Below are 20293 nucleotides of genomic sequence, written 5' to 3' on the forward strand. Positions count from 1 at the left end.
AGGTGGTCGCGATTTGACGCCGGAATAAACAAACGTATTTTGTTAAGTGTGTTCGTGAATTCGTGTGTAATCGCCTTACTTCACTTACTTACAACCCGCACGACGATTTCGGGTTCTTGCAATTTGACTTTACAGAGCAGCGGTAGGATGCAATCGATGATCTTCTGCTTCTCAAGACGGCACAGGATGCACGGAACCACATCCATCAACACCCGAGCATTTGCTGAATTGTTCTCGAAGGCGTCCAACAGTTTCGGTAGCACCACGTTACGTATGGCGTCGTCCTCGAGATAATTCGTTACATGCGCCACGGCCACAAACGCGGCCGTCTAGCGGACAAACGAATCAATCGTTGATACGACAAAATTTTTTAATGGCTTTGCATATTTATGGTATCTTGCATATTCACGAATGGTCATTTATATCTTATAGATATAGATGAAGAATATTATTAAACTGCGAAAATTTTGAAAGCGTCGGTAAACTAAAATAGAATTTATAGGAGATATATAATTAGAAATTTCTATTAAAAATTAGACGCTTGTTTAAGAGATATTGATATTGATAGGATATTGTGTTGTAAAATTGATCTATGTAAACTTAGCACCCGACTTTCATAAAAAAATTTTTTCGTATGTGCATTCGATTACGCTCGGTTTGTACCCGATTGTACCACAGGTTATTTCGTTTGTATGTCAAAGGGGCGAAAGTTACAAGGGGGTTAAAAAATCATCAGCACCCCATTTTGAGATACAATAATCTTCAAAATGCCATTCGATTAAGCATCGTTTTTATTCGTTTGTACCGCTTTTTGTTTCGTTTGTACCCTCACGGGGGTGGAAATCACGGGATATCGAAAATTCGTATAAGGATAACTTTGTTATTTTTAGAAATATTTTAAATCCGCAACTGGGTGCTGTTTCGGAATTGTTTGTACTCGTTTGTACCACCGCCAGTTTCGTTTGTATCCTTAAGGTGGTCCTTTCGCGGACCCAGCTAGTCAAGTAACAATCCGTCATGAGGTAATTGAAAATAAACATTACACAGCATTCCAATAATTATAATAATGTAACATGATTTTACACGCACGATTTAATCGTATTTAATTATTTACTAATTTAAAAAATATCACAATAGTAGTGCGGTTGGACTCGATTTAGGTTAGGTCAGGCATGACAGTACGAGTAAAGTAATATGCGATTGGATCCACTATTTATTTAACCTCATATATCAGGGCAAAACATTCGGCAAGCCCTTATTTTCAAGGTATGTACGAAATCCGGAAACTTCAGGGAATATTTTAAGACATGAATAATGTATTCATCTGATCGCTAAGTACATGTATTATTCGTTGAAAACCTTGGCCGTGGCGATTTGCATCATTCTATCTTTCTCGTTCATTAGATGTAAACAAGGATAGAATGACAATGGCACGCTCCGCGAACGCACATTTAGAATGACTTATTTCTTGTAAAGTGTCGGTAACCTCACTTGATTTTTCGTACACATGTCCCTTATTACTGTATATTTAACATATATCAAATTTAGGTACTTATCTAATACTTGTTCTCACGAAAGGACCACCTTAAGGGGGTGATTGTAAGTATTAAATAATGTATTAGATAAAATTAAGCTAAAGAGGAAGCAGAGGTATTAGAAATGTTTTAATTATTCTCTATATAATATGTATTGAAATAAAAAAATTAAAAAGTATAAGCAAAAAAAATAAAAAAATAAAAAATGTACCTATTAGGGTACAAACAAAACTGCTGGTGGTACAAACGGGTACAAACGATTCCGAAACAGCACCCGCTTGCGGATTTAAAATATCTCTAAAAATGACAATGTTACCTTTATATGAATTTTCGATATCCCGTAATTCCACCCCCGCGAGGGTACAAACAAAATAAAAAGCGGTACAAACGAGTACAAACGATGCTTAATCGAATGGCATTTTGAAGATTATTGTATCTCAAAGTGCTGATGATTTTTTAACCCCCCGTAACTTTCACCCATTTGAGGTACAAACAAAATAACATGTGGTAAAATCGGGTACAAACCGAACGTAATCAAATGCACATATAAAAATTTTTTTTTATGAAAGTCGGTGCTGAGTTCACATAGGTGTAAATTGGAATACACAATTTTTTAAATGTCAGAGTTTGGTTTTTGCAATTATTGAATTGCTCTTTATTTTATGGATAAATAACAGTAATCTGGCGGTATTTAAAAGTGTTTTTTTGTCGCTCTGATAATGAGATCGATTATTTACTTACTCGCACTTGAACGGTCGAGTTTTCGAAAGACATGTATAGCATCGAGAGCACTTCTCGCTCGTATTCCTGGGGCGTTTTCTCGAGGATGATGTGCAGATTTTCCAGCAGGGTCACGGTTCCCTGAATCGACTTTCGATTGGTGAAGAGAGGTCTGTGGGAGCAAAGTGAGAGAGAGAGAGAGAGAGAGAGAGAGAGAGAGAGAGAGAGAGAGAGAGAGAGATGGAAGAAAGGGTGAAATGAGACATGATCTATTTCGCGCAGTCTCGCGCTCATTTCTGCTCTTGTTCTGTGTAATACATACTTAAGCGTGGGAAATACGATCCGTTCGTATTCTTCCTTCGTGCTGCTCTGGACGATGTACAGCATGGGCTGCAGCACGGCCGACAGCACTTCCTGCGTCTGTAGCTCAGCGTGAAGATATGTCCAGATGTGCTGATACCAGAGTTTCTGCACAAACGGAAAACGCTCGCGTGACACGCGACATTTCGCGGCTACGTACGATTAGGGTGAATCGAATCACAGAGCGAACACATCGTAACATGTGTATAATATAAATATAAAATAATGCGACGAACTAAACGTGTTGAAAAAAAAGAGCACAGCTAATCAACTTTTTCTTATCTTGGAAAATTCATTGCATTATTCCACTCCAAAGATTCCATTTACATTCACATTTATACTAACGTTTTATACTAACATTTCTTCTTCGCGTCTCTATAATTATCGCGATCTGAAAATCTCGGGTACTTGCAACTCGTTGCGTCGCGTAAAAGATCCACGGTGCGGTCTCGCTTCGCGTATACTTGGCGCGAGACACTACCGTGTCTCTTGATCTATCGGAAATCTATTGGATTTTTTCAAAATTGGATTTATTCGGTGTTCTCAGTGCATTAAAACACGGAAAACGAAGTATTATAGTAGAATAATTAGCAGCAGAAAGCGGATTACAGTTATTAAAATGGAGAAAATTGTGATTCATATAGGCATTTTCAATAAGCATAATATCGATCTCAAAAGAACGTCCATTTATAAACAATTATGATTTATATCAGAATTAAGGCTAGCATTATTTAGATATATTTTTTCCTTTTAATTCTTTGATTCTATTTCACCCTAAGCTCAATTCTGAGCATATACGGCGCATATCATGACGCGTTATGTTCGCGCATACCTTTGGCATATATGGTAAGAGTTCTCTCAAAGTTGTTGTATAAAAGTGTTCCTTCTGATGCACGTCCTTCATCTTACTGACATCGAGAAATTGCAGAGCGTGCACAAACGGGTCTTGAAAGAACTTGATCATAGTTAAAACTTGCGCGGTCGGCCTCTGCTTCGGGTCCTTGTGCAAGAGTCGCGTCACAGCTTCCCGAAGTGGTATCGGTATCAGCGGCAAAATAACGGCGACTTGATCGTCAAGCTGTGGTAAAAAAAGCGACAATCTTTTCAGCGTTGCGCTTTTTTACTTTTCGATCAGACATTTAATTTCGACGAAATTGTGTGATCCAAGTTCTATACACAGCGATGCAAAAGGAAGTTGTAACTTAATTGAAAAAGTGCGACTGAAAGGGTCGGAGTTTATTTTCCAAGATGAGAGGGATGAGAAATCGAAGAGAGATTCCGTGTCTTTCGAGAGTTAAGTGTTTTTAAAGATCATTCGTGATTTCTTCGCGCGCTTCGAAGAGAACTGTCTCATCCGCGTCTCGCGGCTGGATTAACTTACGGTCTCGAGTTGCTTGAAATAATCCGAGCAGCTGTGATTCGCCTGTATCAGCGGCCGGCCCTGATTATAAATCGCGCATATCGTCATGCCTAGGCTGTACATGTCGCTGGAGAAGCTTGCAAGTTTTTTCTGCTGCATCTCTGGCGCTGCAACATGTTGCGCGGCCGCGTTACAAACAAATCCCTCGTTGACGGGGCGAGAGAAGGATCATCAACAATGCAAATAGAAAATTGTTTTGCACGGCCACGTGCGGAAAGCAATTCCAGATAATTTTCGTAGAGTTCGATACGGTTCAATTGAAACCGCGGGATGCAAAGCTGCCGTCCGTTTTATCGCTATAGTTGGGAGTTAATAAAGTTTTTCGCATAAACGTGATCCCGTTGACGCTACCAAATTTATTTTTTTCTTGTCAGCGAGTCTATTTTTTTTTACACATAGAACTCGGTTGGCAAGCTAACCATTTTACGTTTGATCGGAGTTGATCAAGTGTTTTTGATTATAAAAAAAAATTCGTGTTACGTTGTTGTAACAACTGTATAATTAGATTTCTATTTTTGTTGCGTGTATAGTGTTAAATACAAGGTTGTTTTATTCAATACGAGAATCGCAACGGAAAAACGCGGAAGGATAAACAAATTGTCGGGTTAAATATTAAATACAGGTTTGTATCTCGCAATTGTGCGGAGATTGATTTTTTTATCTCTATCTCTAAAGAGAATTTCTATTTATATAAAGATGTACTATAACACGAGATTTTCGTATATTGTAGAGAAGCTATTTTTATTTATAGGACCGAGATTTATTACTCTTCTGGTAAGGGATCGAAAACGTGTGTGTGTGTGTGTTTAACCATGTTAATTGGCCTCGTAAAACACACAGCGTTACTGGAAGCAGCTTTCCCAGCGTGGGCGTGTGCTAACGACGGACTTTTGCGGTGTCTCACCTATGTAATCGAGATTCGGCTGAGTCATTTTCGGCACGTGCTTCGTCCATGAGTGCACGGTTATCGGTATCTCCTTAGCACCCTCTAACAAATGAAACACATTCTGACTAAAACCGCAGCGTAAAAGCATCGCGCGCATCTGTCTTTCTTAGCCTTCGATATCACGTTTAGTCAATACGTCATTTACCTTTAATCGATTTATATATATAATTTCAATTTTAATTTAATTATTCTTATATACTTCAAATTTGCTAATATAGAGTTTTGTCATATTGTATATTTATTTATCGACAAATTGCTTCGTCGTATTTAGCTTTAGGCTATTCGAAGCGAATCGTAATATAATATATATCTACTTTAGTTAATGAAAAATGGCTAATACTGACTAAAAATGGATAAACTTCGATTACTGTCCCTATCTTTAGAACGAAGGATGATGAGATTAGACTCACCGATAAACTCGAACCCCGACAACTTCCACGTGCCCCTTTTTGTGATAATAATGCTCGTCGGGCAAACGTTTCTATGGAGAACTTTACAGTTGCCATGAAGAAATAATAAGGCTTCGGTGATCTGCAAGGAATAATAAAGGATTCGTAATGTTAACTGGAGCAATTATTCGGACCGCACCCCTGCATTTTCATGCCAATATTATTTTTAGCAACGTCTCATACAGTTTCGATGTTATGCTACGCAACTTTAATAATTTTGTTTTTTTTGTAACGCTTCTAATAATTTCTGTTTATTTTGCGTAATAGATGAGCAAATAGATTTGTTTAAGATTTAATAGATTTAGATATTACTTTTCGCAAAATTCATAATTTCGAATTTGGGTCATAAAAACTGCGTTGCGGAACGCGATCGCTGTTACTTGACGCGGCGGCGCAAGTCTGGCTTGTGGTTTGAGAGGGTTGACAGCATTAAGCATTCTATTACGCCCCTCGTAATACATTCTATTATGTGAGCTACATCGAAGAGCGGCACCGTTATAATGGAGTTGATTTCGCGTGGTTACAACCAGAAACTCGTTTTTGAGAAAATTTACTTTGGCCACCTTTTCTCCTCTCCTCTCCTTTCTCTCTCTCTCTCTCTCTCTCTCTCTCTCTCTCTCTCTCTCTCTCTCTCTCTCTCTCTCTCTCTCTCTCCCTCCCTCCCTCAAAAAGCAGAATAGAATTGGCGAAGAATCCTGTATGCACCTAGTGAAGAAAATATTAAGAGGAAAAAATAAAGATACTGAGCAAGGATCCGTAATAATTGAAGTGGATGAAAGCACTCATAATTCACTAATAAACAGAGGAAAAATAAATTTAGGGTGGCGAAAGTGTCCTATATTTAATTATATTAGTGTTAGAAGATGTTTTAAATGCTGGGGCTATTACCATATTGCCAAGAATTGCACGAAACAGGAAACATGCTATAAATGTGCAGGAAATCATAATGCGAATGAATGTACGACGGCGAAGAAGAGGTGTGTAAACTGTACCTATAAGAATCAGACGTACAACTTGAAGATAAATGTTGAACACGAGGCGCTGGATTCGGAATGTCCGACATTTAAGAAAGTATTGGAGAAAGAGAAAAAAAGAGCCGGCTGGGAAGATGCAAAATAGCAACTACAGGGAGAAGCGGAATTACTCTGGTATACGAATGCGCAAAGCTTCTTGGCGCATAAGGATGAAATTCAACATCAGATTATGAAGAGGATGAATCCTGCGATTCTAGCGTTATCCGAGACTAGATTAACTGTAGAAATTGAGGATAGTGAGGTCAATGTACCGGGGTATAGTACAGTTAGATGTGATGCTGAAAATAGAAACACAGGAGGAGTACTGTTATATATATATATGTTAAGGATGATATTAAATTTAAAATAGTTGATAAGAAAAAGATAGTGTCAAATTGTTGGTGCGTGGTGGTAGAAATAAGAGAAAATTTGTATAAAGGTATGATAGCAGTAGTGTATCATTCGCCGAGTGCGTCAAATGGCGATTTTGTGAGATTTTTGGAAGATACGGTTGAAGATCTAATAATAAAGTATGACTGTATAGTGATAGGGGACTTTAATATAGATATAATGGTAGATTCATTTTACACAAAGAAATTATTAACGGTAATGCAAAACCTAGGGATGAGGCAATACGTTGATTGTCCAACGAGAGTTACAAAAGATAGTCGAACGATGATAGATTTAATTTTTTCGAATAAAGAAATAAAGGTACAAGTGAATGAGAAACCGAAAATAACGGACCATGCATGGCTAAAAGTAGAATCTATTATGAATAAAAAGAGAAATAAATATAAAGAATTTAGAGGCAGGGACTATAGTAAATTTAATGTAGATGAATTTCTTAGAATAATAGAAGAAAGAACTGAGCAAGGTCAAGAGCTAGATATAAGTATAAGGGCGGAGAGATTTGTTAATAGTATAGTAAGTGTAATGGAGATACTGTAGCACCTAAAAAAAAGTTTAAGATTCTGAAAATATGGGAAGGGAAAATGTGGTATTCAGATAAAATTAGAATGGCAGCAGATAGAAGGGATGAGGCTCACAGTAGAGCAATAAGCTCAGGTAAAGAACAGGACTGGGGATTTTTCAAGAATGAAAGAAATGCAGTAGTTAAACTTATTAGGGCAAAAAAGAAAGAATATTATGAGAATATGATAGATAATAATAGGAGTGATCCTACAAAAATGTGGAAAACTTTGAAAGAATTAATTAAAGGTGAGCAAAGGGGTTCAAAGAACATCAATAATGTAGATTTTGAAATATTAAAAGACATAGAAGAATGCAATATAGCTGATAAATTTAATATATATTATGTAAAAAGTATTAGCAACATTGTGCAATCTATTGGTAATAAGGGGATAGAAGGCACAGGTAGGAGACCTACTTATGTAATCGAGAATGAGGGAATTATGGAAAATTTTGAGCTAATTAGTGCAAGTGATCTGGAACAAATTGTTAGGGAACTACCACGAAAGAACGGAACAGAGGAAGGAATAAATAGTAATATACTGAAAATGGTGCTACCTGTGATAAAAGATGAGTTTGTAGGGGTAATAAATGATTCGCTTAGGACAGGTAAATTTCCAGAAAGATGGAAAACATCCACGATAATACCGATACCAAAGGTAAACAAACCAAAAAAAGCGAGCGAGTATAGACCGATCAATATACCGATATATGAAAAAGTATTAGAGTTATTTGTAAAAAAACAGTTGAAAAAATTTCTAGAAGACAATGAAATAATAACCGAATACCAATCGGGATTTAGGAAACAGCAGTCGTGTGAGACAGCAATTCAAAGTTTTATCGAGGAATGGAAGTTGATAATTGAGGAGAAAAAAATGGTAGGGTTGTTATTCCTGGATCTTAGGAGAGCGTTTGAGACAATAGATAGGGTAAGATTAGTGGAAAAATTATATCAGTATGGAATAAGAGGAGTGGTACTGGAATGGATAATATCGTATTTAAGTAATAGAAAGCAACAAGTTAGATTCAATGATATATGTTCTAAAATAATTGAGACAGTATATGGCGTGCCACAGGGATCAGTATTAGGACCTCTATTGTTTATTTTATATATAAATGATATAGTTAAAGTTTGTCCAGAGGGAAGTATATTTAGATTATTTGCAGATGACACGACCGCAAGTGTAACAGGAGAAAGTTGTGAGGAATTAGAAATAAAACTAAATATGGTGCTCGGTATACTTGAAGAATGGATGAATGTGAATATGTTAAAAATGTATGCAGATAAGACCAAATATATGATAGTTAGAAGTATAAGGAAAGAAATAAAAACAAACATAATAGTAAAAAGTTTGGATGGAACTATAATTGAGCGTGTCGAGATAGTGAAACATCTGGGTGTAATGATCGATAGTAAACTCCGTTGGGAGAATCACTGTGATTATATGTTAAAGAAAATAGGGAAAAAAGTGAGTTTTCTGAATAGAATAAGAAATGATATATCGGCGTACACTCGATGTACTGTGTATAAGTCTATCATAGCGCCTCACTTTGAATATTGCGCAACGATGTTAATAGGCATGGGTGAGACGCAACTGAATCGACTGCAAGTGGCACAAAACCGTGCCATGAGAGTCATACTGCAGTGCTCGCGATATACAAAGGTAGAATTAATGCTGCAAACCCTTAAGTTTATGAATGTAAGACAGAGGCTAATGTACAATGTATGTATTTTTATTTTTAAGATAGTAAGAGGCATAATGCCAAAACATTTAAGTAATAGGATAGAAATAGTAGGAGATGTGAGTGGACGGCAAATGAGGCAGACTGAGAATATTAGAATTCAATATCGCAGGACGAGAAGCGCACAGAAAAGTATATTTTATGAAGGTTTGAACATGTATAACGCCCTGCCGATAAAAATTAAGCAATGCGAAAGAATTGAACTTTCAAACGTAGGTTAAAAGAATATATTGTACCTCATGTAGAGAAATTAATTGAAATATATTTTATGTAAAAAATAGCCGAGAAGGCTAATAAAGCTCAATCAATCAATTTCTCTCTCTCTCTCTCTCTCTCTCTCTCTCTCTCTCTCTCTCTCTCTCTCTCTCTCTCTCTCTCTCTCTCTCTCTCTCTCTCTCTCTCTCTCTCTCTCTCTCTCTTTCTCCATTCCTCATTGCTGCACGCATGCGCTCGGATTCGACTTAATTTTCCGCAACGCGACCCTGTTATCGCGTCTATTACGCTACGATTCCGTGCACACGCACAATGTCACGGTCGTACATGCGTACTCGTGTATCGAAATTGCCTTCCTCTATTTGCTACTACTCCCTATATCTAATTTCGTGCTGTAAAGTCACTCTGCATTAGTCGCAAGCAGTCAATCGCATGAACGCAAGCAGTACTATTTCCGGTCGCAAATAGCAATTGTAAGGTTTTGATCAAATTCAAAATTTGCGTCTCTGCCATCACCTTCATGAACGTTCGCGTCCAGAAATACATCTTTAATCCATTTTAAATCATTCATTATTAAAATAAAATTTTCTAACTTACGAGCGAGCAAGCCAAATAGACAACGGAGCTCAATGCGATGACAACGGACCTCGACGCTCATATTGCCTGTCACAAATCGCAAAGACTAAATTTTGGATTTGATCAAACCTTGTGATTGCTGTTTGCGACTACGTTGCGACCGGAAGTAATACTGCTTGCGAAAAAAACAATACTACTTGCTTGTACTACTGGCAGTTCTACTTGCTTAGGATATGTGATAACGACATTTTTAGGCAAGATTCCGATAACTCTGGCGCCTTAATTTGACGATGGTTTCTGGTAGTACTTTTAATGCTGAACAAAAAATTATATACCTCTTATAGGGCTAACTGCTCTGGTTTTTGAGATATACAGTGTTAAAGTTAAAAATAAATAATATGAATTTTTAAATAATACTTCGGTAATTCTATAGAATAGGGTTTTTTCCGAATTTTGATATTTTCTTGCGGTTTTCTTGGTAAAAACCTTTGTTGTGACTCCGCCAGTGATAATCAATCGGGGGAGCCCAAAAAATATGCACCCTACCTATTTTTTTTATCTATTTTTACTTTATTTTTGGTAATTATATATATATGTAGTATAGAGGTGACCACTCTCCCATGACCTTGACCTTTTTTTTATAACGGAGAAAAATCCACACGGATACCCCCTCTTCCGGGGTGGGGAGGGCGGTTGTGTGGGACTTTACCCACTAAAAACCCCCTCGAATGTCTCTCACGGCGCTTTTTTTGGGGAGGCCCCGGAAATCACAAGTATACCTTCCGTGACCATGACCATGACCTTGACTTATGTTGTGAAGGTCACTCTCCTGAGTGATCTTTAGAAGGTTTTAACCCTCAGTCATTGTTTTTTAAAAAGTTATTAACAAAAAAAGTTTGGAAAATATAGCATATCTAGGTGCAGATATAGGTTAGTTGACGCGCTTTAAACACTTAAATACTTTAAAAGCGCGTCACTAATCTATACGCCGACGGCGTGATCGGTTTTAAAGTGTATGCGTGAACTATTTCGACATATATGTATATTAGTCATTTATGCCTTCCAATACTCGAAATAGCTGCTATATTTTCCAAACTTTTTTTGTTAATAACTTTTTAACGAATAACGAGCGCGGGCTGAAAGGTCCTGTGAACTTGGCACACCATACCTAAAAATCTAAAAGTTTTTTTAGAGTTCTGACTTTCTTTTGAATAGTTCTAGAGTTCTAGATAAGCATTTTAAATAGTTCCGATGATTAATTACAAACAAATTGAATTTGAAAATATGGTGCGCTAAGTTCACGCAGCGCACCAAATCATGAAAATTAATTATTTCTTCGGAGTTCTAGTTTGTTTTACAATAGTTCTACAGTTCTGTATCAAATATATCAATAGATCTAGCAATTAGAAGCAAAAAATCGATTTCTGAAAATCCAGTGCCCAAACTGTAACACCTATCTAAGAAAGATAACAGTTCCGACCGGATCGTATTTTTGCGACTTTTCCACGTAGTTTTGCAAGAAATTTTAATCACTTTCCAGTAATTCAATTATTTTAAAAATAAAAACTATGTATTTTCAAATTCGATTCTCTGTAATATTAATCATCGAAACTATTTAAAATGCTTATCTAGAACTCTAGAACTATTCAAAAGAAAGTCAGAACTCTAAAAAAACTTTTAGATTTTTAGGTATGGTGTGCCAAGTTCAGAGAGATCAGAAAAATTACTTTTTACTATCAAAAACACTTATGTCGCGTTAAAAATTACACTATAACTCAGAATGTTACCAAATTCCGTTGATAATACTGGCACATAAAGACGCATTTACAGTAGGAAAGGCAAGTTTCTACGATAGATTTAAATTGGCAAAAAGCTTAGTGTCAAGTTTGCCTCGTTGTCGGCTTAGCCCCGGTCTCCCCTATTTTTGATATCCGTAAAAGAAACATTTTTTAGGTACACTTTTCAAAATGGCGGACTTCCAAGTTATTTTTTTTTTTAAATACACATGTTTCTTGAAGTTTATTAAATTATCTTTAAAATGATTTTTTATTTGACCTTCTGTGATGAATACTTCCAGAGATATAGCTTTTTAAATATTTGTTTATGTTAAAAACTTCTTAATATATTATAGTAGGGGAGCTAGCTCCATTTTTTCGTGATTATTTCGGTACTTATGAAACTTTTTGTGGTGATTCAGAATGTTATTTAATGATCAAAGCTGCGGGGACTGACAAAAAAGTGGGGCGCTTTGGGTGGTATAGCCACTCACTTGTGCAAAAAAAATTTTTTTTCAAGTTATTTTGGTATGTCAGTCATTTTGCACCATAATTCTTTGATATATTCTATGACTATTTGCAAATTGATTGACAAAAAAGTGGGTCGCTTGTGGGTGTAGGGCCGCCCAAAAATGTCATTTCGGTATGTCAGTCATTTTGCAACATAATTCTTTGATATATTCTATGATTATTAGCATAATTGACTGACAAAAAAGTGGGTCGCTTGTGGGTGTAGGGCCGCCCAAAAAAGTCATTTCGGTATGTCAGTCATTTTGCAACATAATTCTTTGATATATTCTATGACTATTAGCATAATTGACTGACAAAAAAGTGAGTCCCAAAACCCTCATAAAATATTGTAAATTCCACAGTTTGCGACTTATGAATTTTTTCCTTCTTTGAATTCACCATTGATGATCATCAAGACTCATTTTAATTCTTATTGTCTTTCCATTATACACAAATAAATAATTAAAAGTACAGCCAAATTTTGTCACATCTTTTTCACTCCCGGAGCGGTCCCGGTCATGTGACAAATCAAAAGGGGGAAGGAGAGAAGGATGATAGATAAGCCTCTCCGACGATTCTCTCCCCAGGTAGCAGACAGTCGTCATAATGACGTGATTTTTACGTCAATTTATGACGTATGTTACGTCATTTATTCCTAGAGTTTAACGTAAAAATGACGTATTTTACACGGTCCTAAGTCACATTCCAAAGACGTCATTTCCTGACGTTTTATTAACGGCAAAAATAGGTCCAATGTACGACATACCGGTTTCTAGAAATGTTTTTTATGAAATTAAAATTTTAAAATGTCTACTTAATAAACGTTTATAAAAATATGTTCTTTTTCTTTATTTAAGAAAAAAAAGCTTTTTTAACTGTTTCGTTACATGCCATGTGCATATAGCCGCTCTTTCAAGGCGGTCACCCACCCATCCTAGTACAGTACCGCGTCGGAGTCGCTTGACTTCGATGATCCAGTGGACAGTGACGATCTTCTCACCCTGATGCTTCCTTATTAACTGTACTTGTCTATAACAGGTACATCTTTAAAGTGTTCAAAAATCTTGTAATAATATCTTCTTGATAGTTATAACACTGCATGAAGTAGTTGTCATAAAACTATAATTACACACGCAACTAGATCCACTTATACCATAAATTCACCACGTCAATCATAAAATTACGAAACACTTTATAAATGTAAAAATATTCCTGTGAAAAATACTGTGAAAAATATGTCATTTTTACGTTAAACTTTAGGAATAAATGACGTAACATATGCGTCATAAAATGACGTAAGAATCACGTCATTATGACGACTGTCTGCTACTTGGGTAGTCAATTAAACGTCTATATAATGTCATTTTACAAAGTCTTTTTGACGTATTAAAACATGACGTTAAATATACGTCACTTAATCGACGAATGACGTTACTGACCAATTATGACCAAATATTGACGTCAAAATGACGAGTGCTTGCTACCTGGGTCGCACCTCCGACACTCCACTAACCGAATTTGATTGCTGGGCGCCAGACGCGTAAATTCGCGTCCGCGAAATCGCGAAAAACTAAAGAGAGACGCAAGACGAAATAAGTTTGGTGCGCGAGAAATCGGCTAACTCGACCTAATAGCAGGACGGGGTTGATGAAGGGCAGCGCGATATCCGGCGGGGTGACACATAAATCATTAACTCAGTCAGCTAACAAATGAAAAGTAACATTTATTGTAGAATAACTTTCGGAGAAAATAATACGGGTCAATCCGGCTTCCATTAAAGCAAGAATTACGTTAATTTAGTAAACGCGCAGAAGGCGCCGTTAAGATAATACTATAAGTACATTGTAAACTGAAGCCAATATCTTTTTTTATGGTCATTTATTATATAATCAAAACAGAAACATTAATGAAAAATAGCTGCATTGAATCATCATCATAAAAAATAAATAAAAAAACTATAGGAATCTTTTTCTTCTTCTTCTTTATCACAATCATTTAGGTCATCTTCATTCTCAGAAAGGTCGTCATTCAATTCTGTAACATTATTTCAAAATCATAATATGATTGTTTGACTACTGATTTTTTTTTAAATATTTTTTTTAGTAAAAACACGTATTTTATTGTCATCGTCACGACCACAAAAAACACATTTAGATGCCATAGTTTATAAAGGTTATAAATATAAACATAAACATAACGTAACAACGTAACATAAACATTTTTGGGCGGCCCTACCACTCACAAGCGACCCATTTTTTTGTCAGTCAATTTGCAAATAGTCATAGAATATATCAAAGAATTATGGTGCAAAATGACTGACATACCGAAATGACTTGAAAAAAAAAATTTTTTTGCAATAAGTGAGTGGCTATACCACCCAAAGCGCCCCACTTTTTTGTCAGTCCCCGGAGCTTTGATCATTAAATAACATTCTGAATCACCACAAAAAGTTTCATAAGTACCGAAATAATCACGAAAAAATGGAGCTAGCTCCCCTACTATTATAGTTTTTTTTTACAAAACATGACATAAAATTACTTTAGAAAAAATAATATCGACATTTTTTCAAAAGTTTATATGCATATGTATGTGATCCTGCAGTAGAACCGGTTTTGAAATGAAAGTTTTTAAAAAATTGTCATTTCAATTATGCCTTTTAGATACACGATTTTTAGGTACACTTCTTAAAATGGCGGATTTCCGAGTTATTTTAGGTTATATGTACGCAGTTTTTTATGTTTTTATTGGTTTAATTATTAGTATATTAACAATAAATATGCATCCTTTACTTGCACTGTGTGCTTGCCTCTGCATATGAAACAGAAATTTGTTGCGGCCACTTTCGACGCCCTATATCTCGAATACTACCCGTCTTAAAAATTTAACCCAAAGACCAACGGGAAGCTTACATCATGTATAATGAGAAGGTCAAATAAAAAAATTTTAAAGATAATTTAATAAACTTCAAGAAACATGTGTATTTTTTAAAAAAAGATAACTCGGAAGTCCGCCATTTTGAGAAGTGTACCTAAAAACCGTTTCTTTTACGGATATCAAAAATACTATTAGTGTTATGCAAATTGGTCAAAACCAAAATAATGAAAATTTAATAACCTTTCTGTTTGATTTTAACAATTTTTTTACGTAGGACTACCCATTTCCGACTTATATTGTGAGGAAGTATTTATTCTCATAATTTCCGAAAGTCAAAATTTTATTTAACCCGTAATATTTACAGAAATATTAGTATAACATAAATAATGCATTTTGTAGGTAATTTAATTCTCTTTCACTTTCATTGTATGCATTTTTTACTTTTGGACAGCCAGAACTGAGATATTTTGAAAAAACGCTCAAAGAAGCAGTTCTTTCCTCATTTGCCCGATGCTTCAAAAAAATATATCTCGGGAACTAATGGTCGTACAAAGTTCTACAAAAAACCAAATTGCGAGGAATTTTATCAGCTACATTTTCGCTCTGAACGTTCTTTCCCGTGAAACTAATAATTTCCGAGTTATTCGCAAAAAACCCATTTTTGTACTCTTTTTTTTAAGATGGCGCAGCCGGCTCACGCTCTATGTATGGGGACTTTTAGTATGTTTAAAAAAACACTAAAATAAACCTGTATACCAATTTCCAGCTTGCCGGCAATTTTTTCATCCAAAAATCTTAATTTGACTATAGTCCAATCACTATGTACAAAAAAACTGATTATAAAAGACATAATTCTGACCCAGGATTTTTCTTTGGGGGGGTGTTGGGGGGCTCAAGAAAAGCTTAATCTCAAGTTTTCGACCTCTGTTTCCCGCTTGCTTTTTTTACGGGAGTAAAAAATGTGAAAAAATGGTTTTTCCGCGATAACTCGGTTTCTAATAAAATTACAAGATCGAATCGGAGCTCATTTTAAAGCTTTTTTTACGCTCTATAAATGATGTCGTATGACATTTTTACGTATGATTGATTGTTTTTGAGACATCGAACGAGAAAGAGAAATAAAAAAGTATGAGAGAGAGATATTTATTAGTTTTTTTCTTTTTACTCATTATTGTCGTCCAAAATTGCAAAAATGCTTCAAATGAAACTTGTAGAGCGTAAAAAAACCTACAATTTTTATTTGTTATTTATTTTATTTTGTTGAAAATTACGCCTTGTAGAGCGCCTCAAAGTGGAGAGTCGTCGTCATCGCGTTAGCGGCTGGTTACGTCGATACGCGGCACCGAACGCTTTCGCTAAGATTTCCGACTTTATTGACGCAAAAAAGTAACATAAAAGGTGTTTTTTATAGAATTTTTCCCGCTCTACAAGTTACGTTCAGTGATATTTTGGCGTACAATCGATAATTTTCGAGATATCGAAAGAGAAAAAGAAAAATTGAGCATTTTTGTTCGTTTTTTTCTATTTTATCGTTTTTTGCACACGAATCTGTATAAACGCTTCAAATAAAACTTGCACAGCAATAAAAATCGTAAATTGTTTTTATTTATTACTTTAATTTCGTTGAAAATTCCATATCGCATTACGCCTCAAATAACATTCTGAAATCTACACTTTTGGGAACTAAAGTTGATCATGTACTTTTTCCATTACATTTCATTTTCTCTATTTATAAATACAATTGGGTTTTATTTTGTTCTTTTTTTATTTTTTAAATTAAAACTAGCGATACAGGTTTTAAGTAAAATAATTTTTTATTTTTATTTTACTAAAAACCTGTGTCATTAGTTTTAATTAATAAAATAAAAAACAAAATAAAAACCAATTTTATTTTGATTGTAAATTTATTTAATTTTGTGTTTTAATTTATTTAACACAGCTTGATACTCATGCTTTGATACTGTAACACACATTTATCTCTTTTTATCTCCTTAGGGGTCGAATTTCTAAAAATCCTTTCTTATGGATGCTTACGTGGAAGAAATGTACTCCCCGAATTTTATGTTTCTATAGGTTTTTAGGGGTTCTAGGTTTGGGCTGGACGTTGATAAGTCAATCAGTTGATAAGTCAGTCAGTCAGTCAGTCAGTCAGTCAGTCAGTCAGTCAGTCAGTCAGTCAGTCAGTCAGTCAGTCAGTCAGTCAGTCAGTCAGTCAGTCAGTCAGTCAGTTAGGACATTTGTTTTTATATATTATCAATATGGCAGGTTCGGAGAAGGACCCTCCTGATAAAGCTGGTGTAAGAATTTAAGGTTCACGTGTTGTCCGAGGAAGAATGTTGGTGTTTCATTGTGCATAATATGTGAAAGTGCTTTTCATTCTTCCTGTGTTGATCGTAAAAAGGGAGCTCGGGAAATTACCAAGAATCTTATTATTTGCGGTAAGCATGGTGATGTCAACCTAACCTCCAAAGTCAACGACTCGGCTCTCGGAGGAGTTCGGCTCGGACCGCCGCACGAGTCGGACGTGTGTGCGAGTCGCTCTATACCTTTATATCGATAGCTGCTAGGATATAGTCGGTGTCGTGTTGTCTCTCCGTGTTGCCCCGGGGTTATCCTCTTATTCGGGCGGGTGTTAGATATTTCTGATAGCTCCCCTCTCGGAGGGGGAGCGATATTTTAGGGATGAATACCCTCGTGAACCCGAGGGATGCTGGCGATGGTGAGCACGTGTCGATGGACACGTCACAGTGTAATAAGAGACAGAGGTCGAGTTTTTCGGAGGAATGCTTTGACGACTTCACTAGAGACAATTTACCGTTGAACGACCGGCTCGATATGATGATGGCCGGGATTACTAAAAAACGCGCCACTTCGGTGAGTCAGACTAATGACGAAGAAAACTCGACGGATGTGCAAGTGCCGTCGTCCCCGGGGAACGAGCTGGGGGTGGACAATACGAACTGTGATAGGGGTGACTCTATAAACTGTGATATAAAAAATAAAAAGAGTGTGACGACGTCTCCGATAGACGAAGATATCAATAATAATAGTCAGAACGAGCGTACGCCTGTAACTGTGGGCGATCACGTGAACAGCGGCGGCGAGCGGCGTGGTACAGACGTGAATCTCATTCCGAGGATCGAAAAGGAGATATATATAGTAAGCGAACAAGGACTGAAGAAGTGTGTAAACAAGCCGGAATTCCAGCGGTATACTGAGTTTGACGAACAATACGAAGGTAAAGCTAAGATTATCGTTAGGCTTGAGCCACAACATGCCGCTACCAGAAAGGGTATGAATGAAATAAAGATTTGGATGCTCCTTTCTGAGTCGAATATTTGTCCCATTGCCGTGGAAATGCTTAACCACTTTTCGGCTGAGGTGGAATTCGCTAATGCCATGGAGGCCAACCGCGCGCTTAGTATTATTGAAAAATTGAGAATTTCTAAAATAAAAGCATATATTGCGCAACGGTCTATTATTAGTAGGGGCGTTGTTACAGATTGGCCGGCTGGTATCCCGGAGCTCTGGGAAGCAATACAGGATAGGGCGGATATATTAAGTCTAGAAAGAATGTATCGAAGAAGGTGGGATGTTGCTACAAGAACAGCGTCTCTCTCGGCTACGGACAGCATTATGATTACATTTAAGTCGAGGAATATTAGGAATTTGAAGATTTTCCAACGCTGCGTTAACCTCAGAGTAAGGCCGTTTATCCCGCAAACTAAACAATGTTTCAATTGTTTTAAGTTTGGCCACACTAAGATGGCATGTAAAAGTGACACTCGCTGTATCGTGTGCGGAAAAAAATCACACGGGAATGGTCAATGTATAAAACCTATGCGATGTTTCAATTGCCATGGTCCGCACAAATCAACTTTTCGTGGTTGCTCGATGTATAAGAGGAACAGGAATATAAATGAAACCATGGCGTATAACAATATTTCTTTCCACAGTGCGAGAAGGCTGGTGGAGGGAAGGTCTCTGCCCACAGATGGGCCTGTGGACAGCAGGATGGATCCTACTAGTTGGCCGGCGTTGCCGTCGCGGAGGATGAAGCCTATGATACCTGAGACACGCGAATCAGCACCGCGTAAATTTTCTTACGCGGATAGTGGCCCCCCGAGGGTTAGAAGCAGAGCGAGACCTATTTCAAGTGGGATTGGCAACTACTTTGCCCAATTTAATAGCCGCGAAGAAGAAATTACGACGGACAGAAGAGGATTGGCCTTATCTGGTAACCGAGGAGCTCCTCGACCCCAGGTGGTGCGTCGTGAGGTTGGTGATGAAGCGGTGCAGCGGGGGGCTGCGGTGAACGAGATTGTCGCGAGTGTGATGTCTCTCATTGAGAAATTTCCGTTGGCTAGGATGGGCCTAATTGAGGCACTGACCAGGGGGGGACGGGAGGCTTCTCCCCCTGTGCGGGGCGGTGCTGAGTACGGTGCCAAAAAAGATATGAATATGGAGGAATATCGTAGAAATGGATCGCAGAGCTACAATGGTGGGGGACTGACTCCCTCCTACGAGAAAACATAATTCAGGCTCCTTTTGTGGAATTGCAGAGGATATCGTAGCTGTAAGGAGGAACTGGCCCGACACGCTTCGGAGTATGACATTGTGATTTTAACAGAAACAAGATGTAAGGGTCCACGAGGGGTTACTCTCTCTAACTTTAAATCCGTAAATAGCGCCAACAGACTGGGTAGTGGTGGTGTTTCCATATCTCTGCGCAATTCTGTGGAGTTCTCTGAAATCCCAGTACAAGTTGCTTTGCCGGTGGGGTATGATGTTGTGTGCGTCAAGACAAATAATTTGTCTTGTAATATCAATATTGTGGCTGTTTACAGGCACCCTTGTGAGCCGATGAATAGACATGATTTCAGACCGATTTTTAATGCTATTAAAGGGAATGGCCTGGATACAATTATCTTGGGAGACTTCAACGCCCATAATACCCTATGGAACTGTCCAACTACCAACGGCAATGGTGACTTGCTACACGAAATTATGGATGAGGAGGAACTGATGTGCGTGAACGTGGACACTTGTTCTCGAAGTGGTGTCAGGGGACAAAGGGATACTAACATTGACCTTCTCTTTGGCACAAGGAAAATTATTGGAGGAGTATCATATTCGCAGGAGACGGATCCCTGGGGCAGTGATCACCATCCACTGTCTTTTTCGTTTGGA

General features: G+C 37.2%; 2 protein-coding genes across 7 annotated transcripts in view; one reads left to right on the forward strand and one right to left on the reverse strand.

Moving 5' to 3' along the window:
* The window catches only part of LOC143906470 (SCY1-like protein 2), a 62979-nt gene that overhangs the window by 23497 nt on the left and 19189 nt on the right, over positions 1-20293 (reverse strand). For all 6 annotated transcript variants that reach the window (XR_013259534.1, XM_077422587.1, XM_077422585.1 and 3 more), the window contains 7 exons: positions 5392-5512; positions 4940-5023; positions 3997-4142; positions 3448-3693; positions 2578-2723; positions 2277-2427; positions 89-329 (listed from right to left, as the gene is read on the reverse strand). Coding sequence is in view for 5 of the 6 variants with exons in the window: in XM_077422587.1 (XP_077278713.1) it covers positions 89-329; positions 2277-2427; positions 2578-2723; positions 3448-3693; positions 3997-4142; positions 4940-5023; positions 5392-5512 (1135 nt within the window). In the remaining variant the exon portion in view is untranslated. The remainder of the gene's footprint in view (positions 1-88; positions 330-2276; positions 2428-2577; positions 2724-3447; positions 3694-3996; positions 4143-4939; positions 5024-5391; positions 5513-20293) is intronic.
* Positions 14300-19646, forward strand: LOC143906475 (uncharacterized). Its single transcript, XM_077422608.1, has 2 exons — positions 14300-18341; positions 18606-19646. Exons 1-2 carry the CDS (start codon positions 17786-17788, stop codon positions 19637-19639), a joined length of 1590 nt encoding a protein of 529 aa, XP_077278734.1. The 5' UTR covers positions 14300-17785; the 3' UTR covers positions 19640-19646.

The sequence above is a fragment of the Temnothorax americanus genome, unplaced genomic scaffold, assembly GCF_048541705.1.
Source record: "Temnothorax americanus isolate GAGA-0224 unplaced genomic scaffold, ASM4854170v1 Scaffold71, whole genome shotgun sequence".
NCBI classification, from domain to species: domain Eukaryota; kingdom Metazoa; phylum Arthropoda; class Insecta; order Hymenoptera; family Formicidae; genus Temnothorax; species Temnothorax americanus.

Coding starts and splice junctions, on each gene's coding strand:
- LOC143906475 (XM_077422608.1), top strand. CDS start 17,786: ATGAATACCCTCGTGAACCCGAGGGATGCTGGCGATGGTGAGCACGTG. Junction 18,342..18,605: donor GTTTGACGAACAATACGAAG/GTAAAGCTAAGA, acceptor GCGTTGTTACAG/ATTGGCCGGCTGGTATCCCG.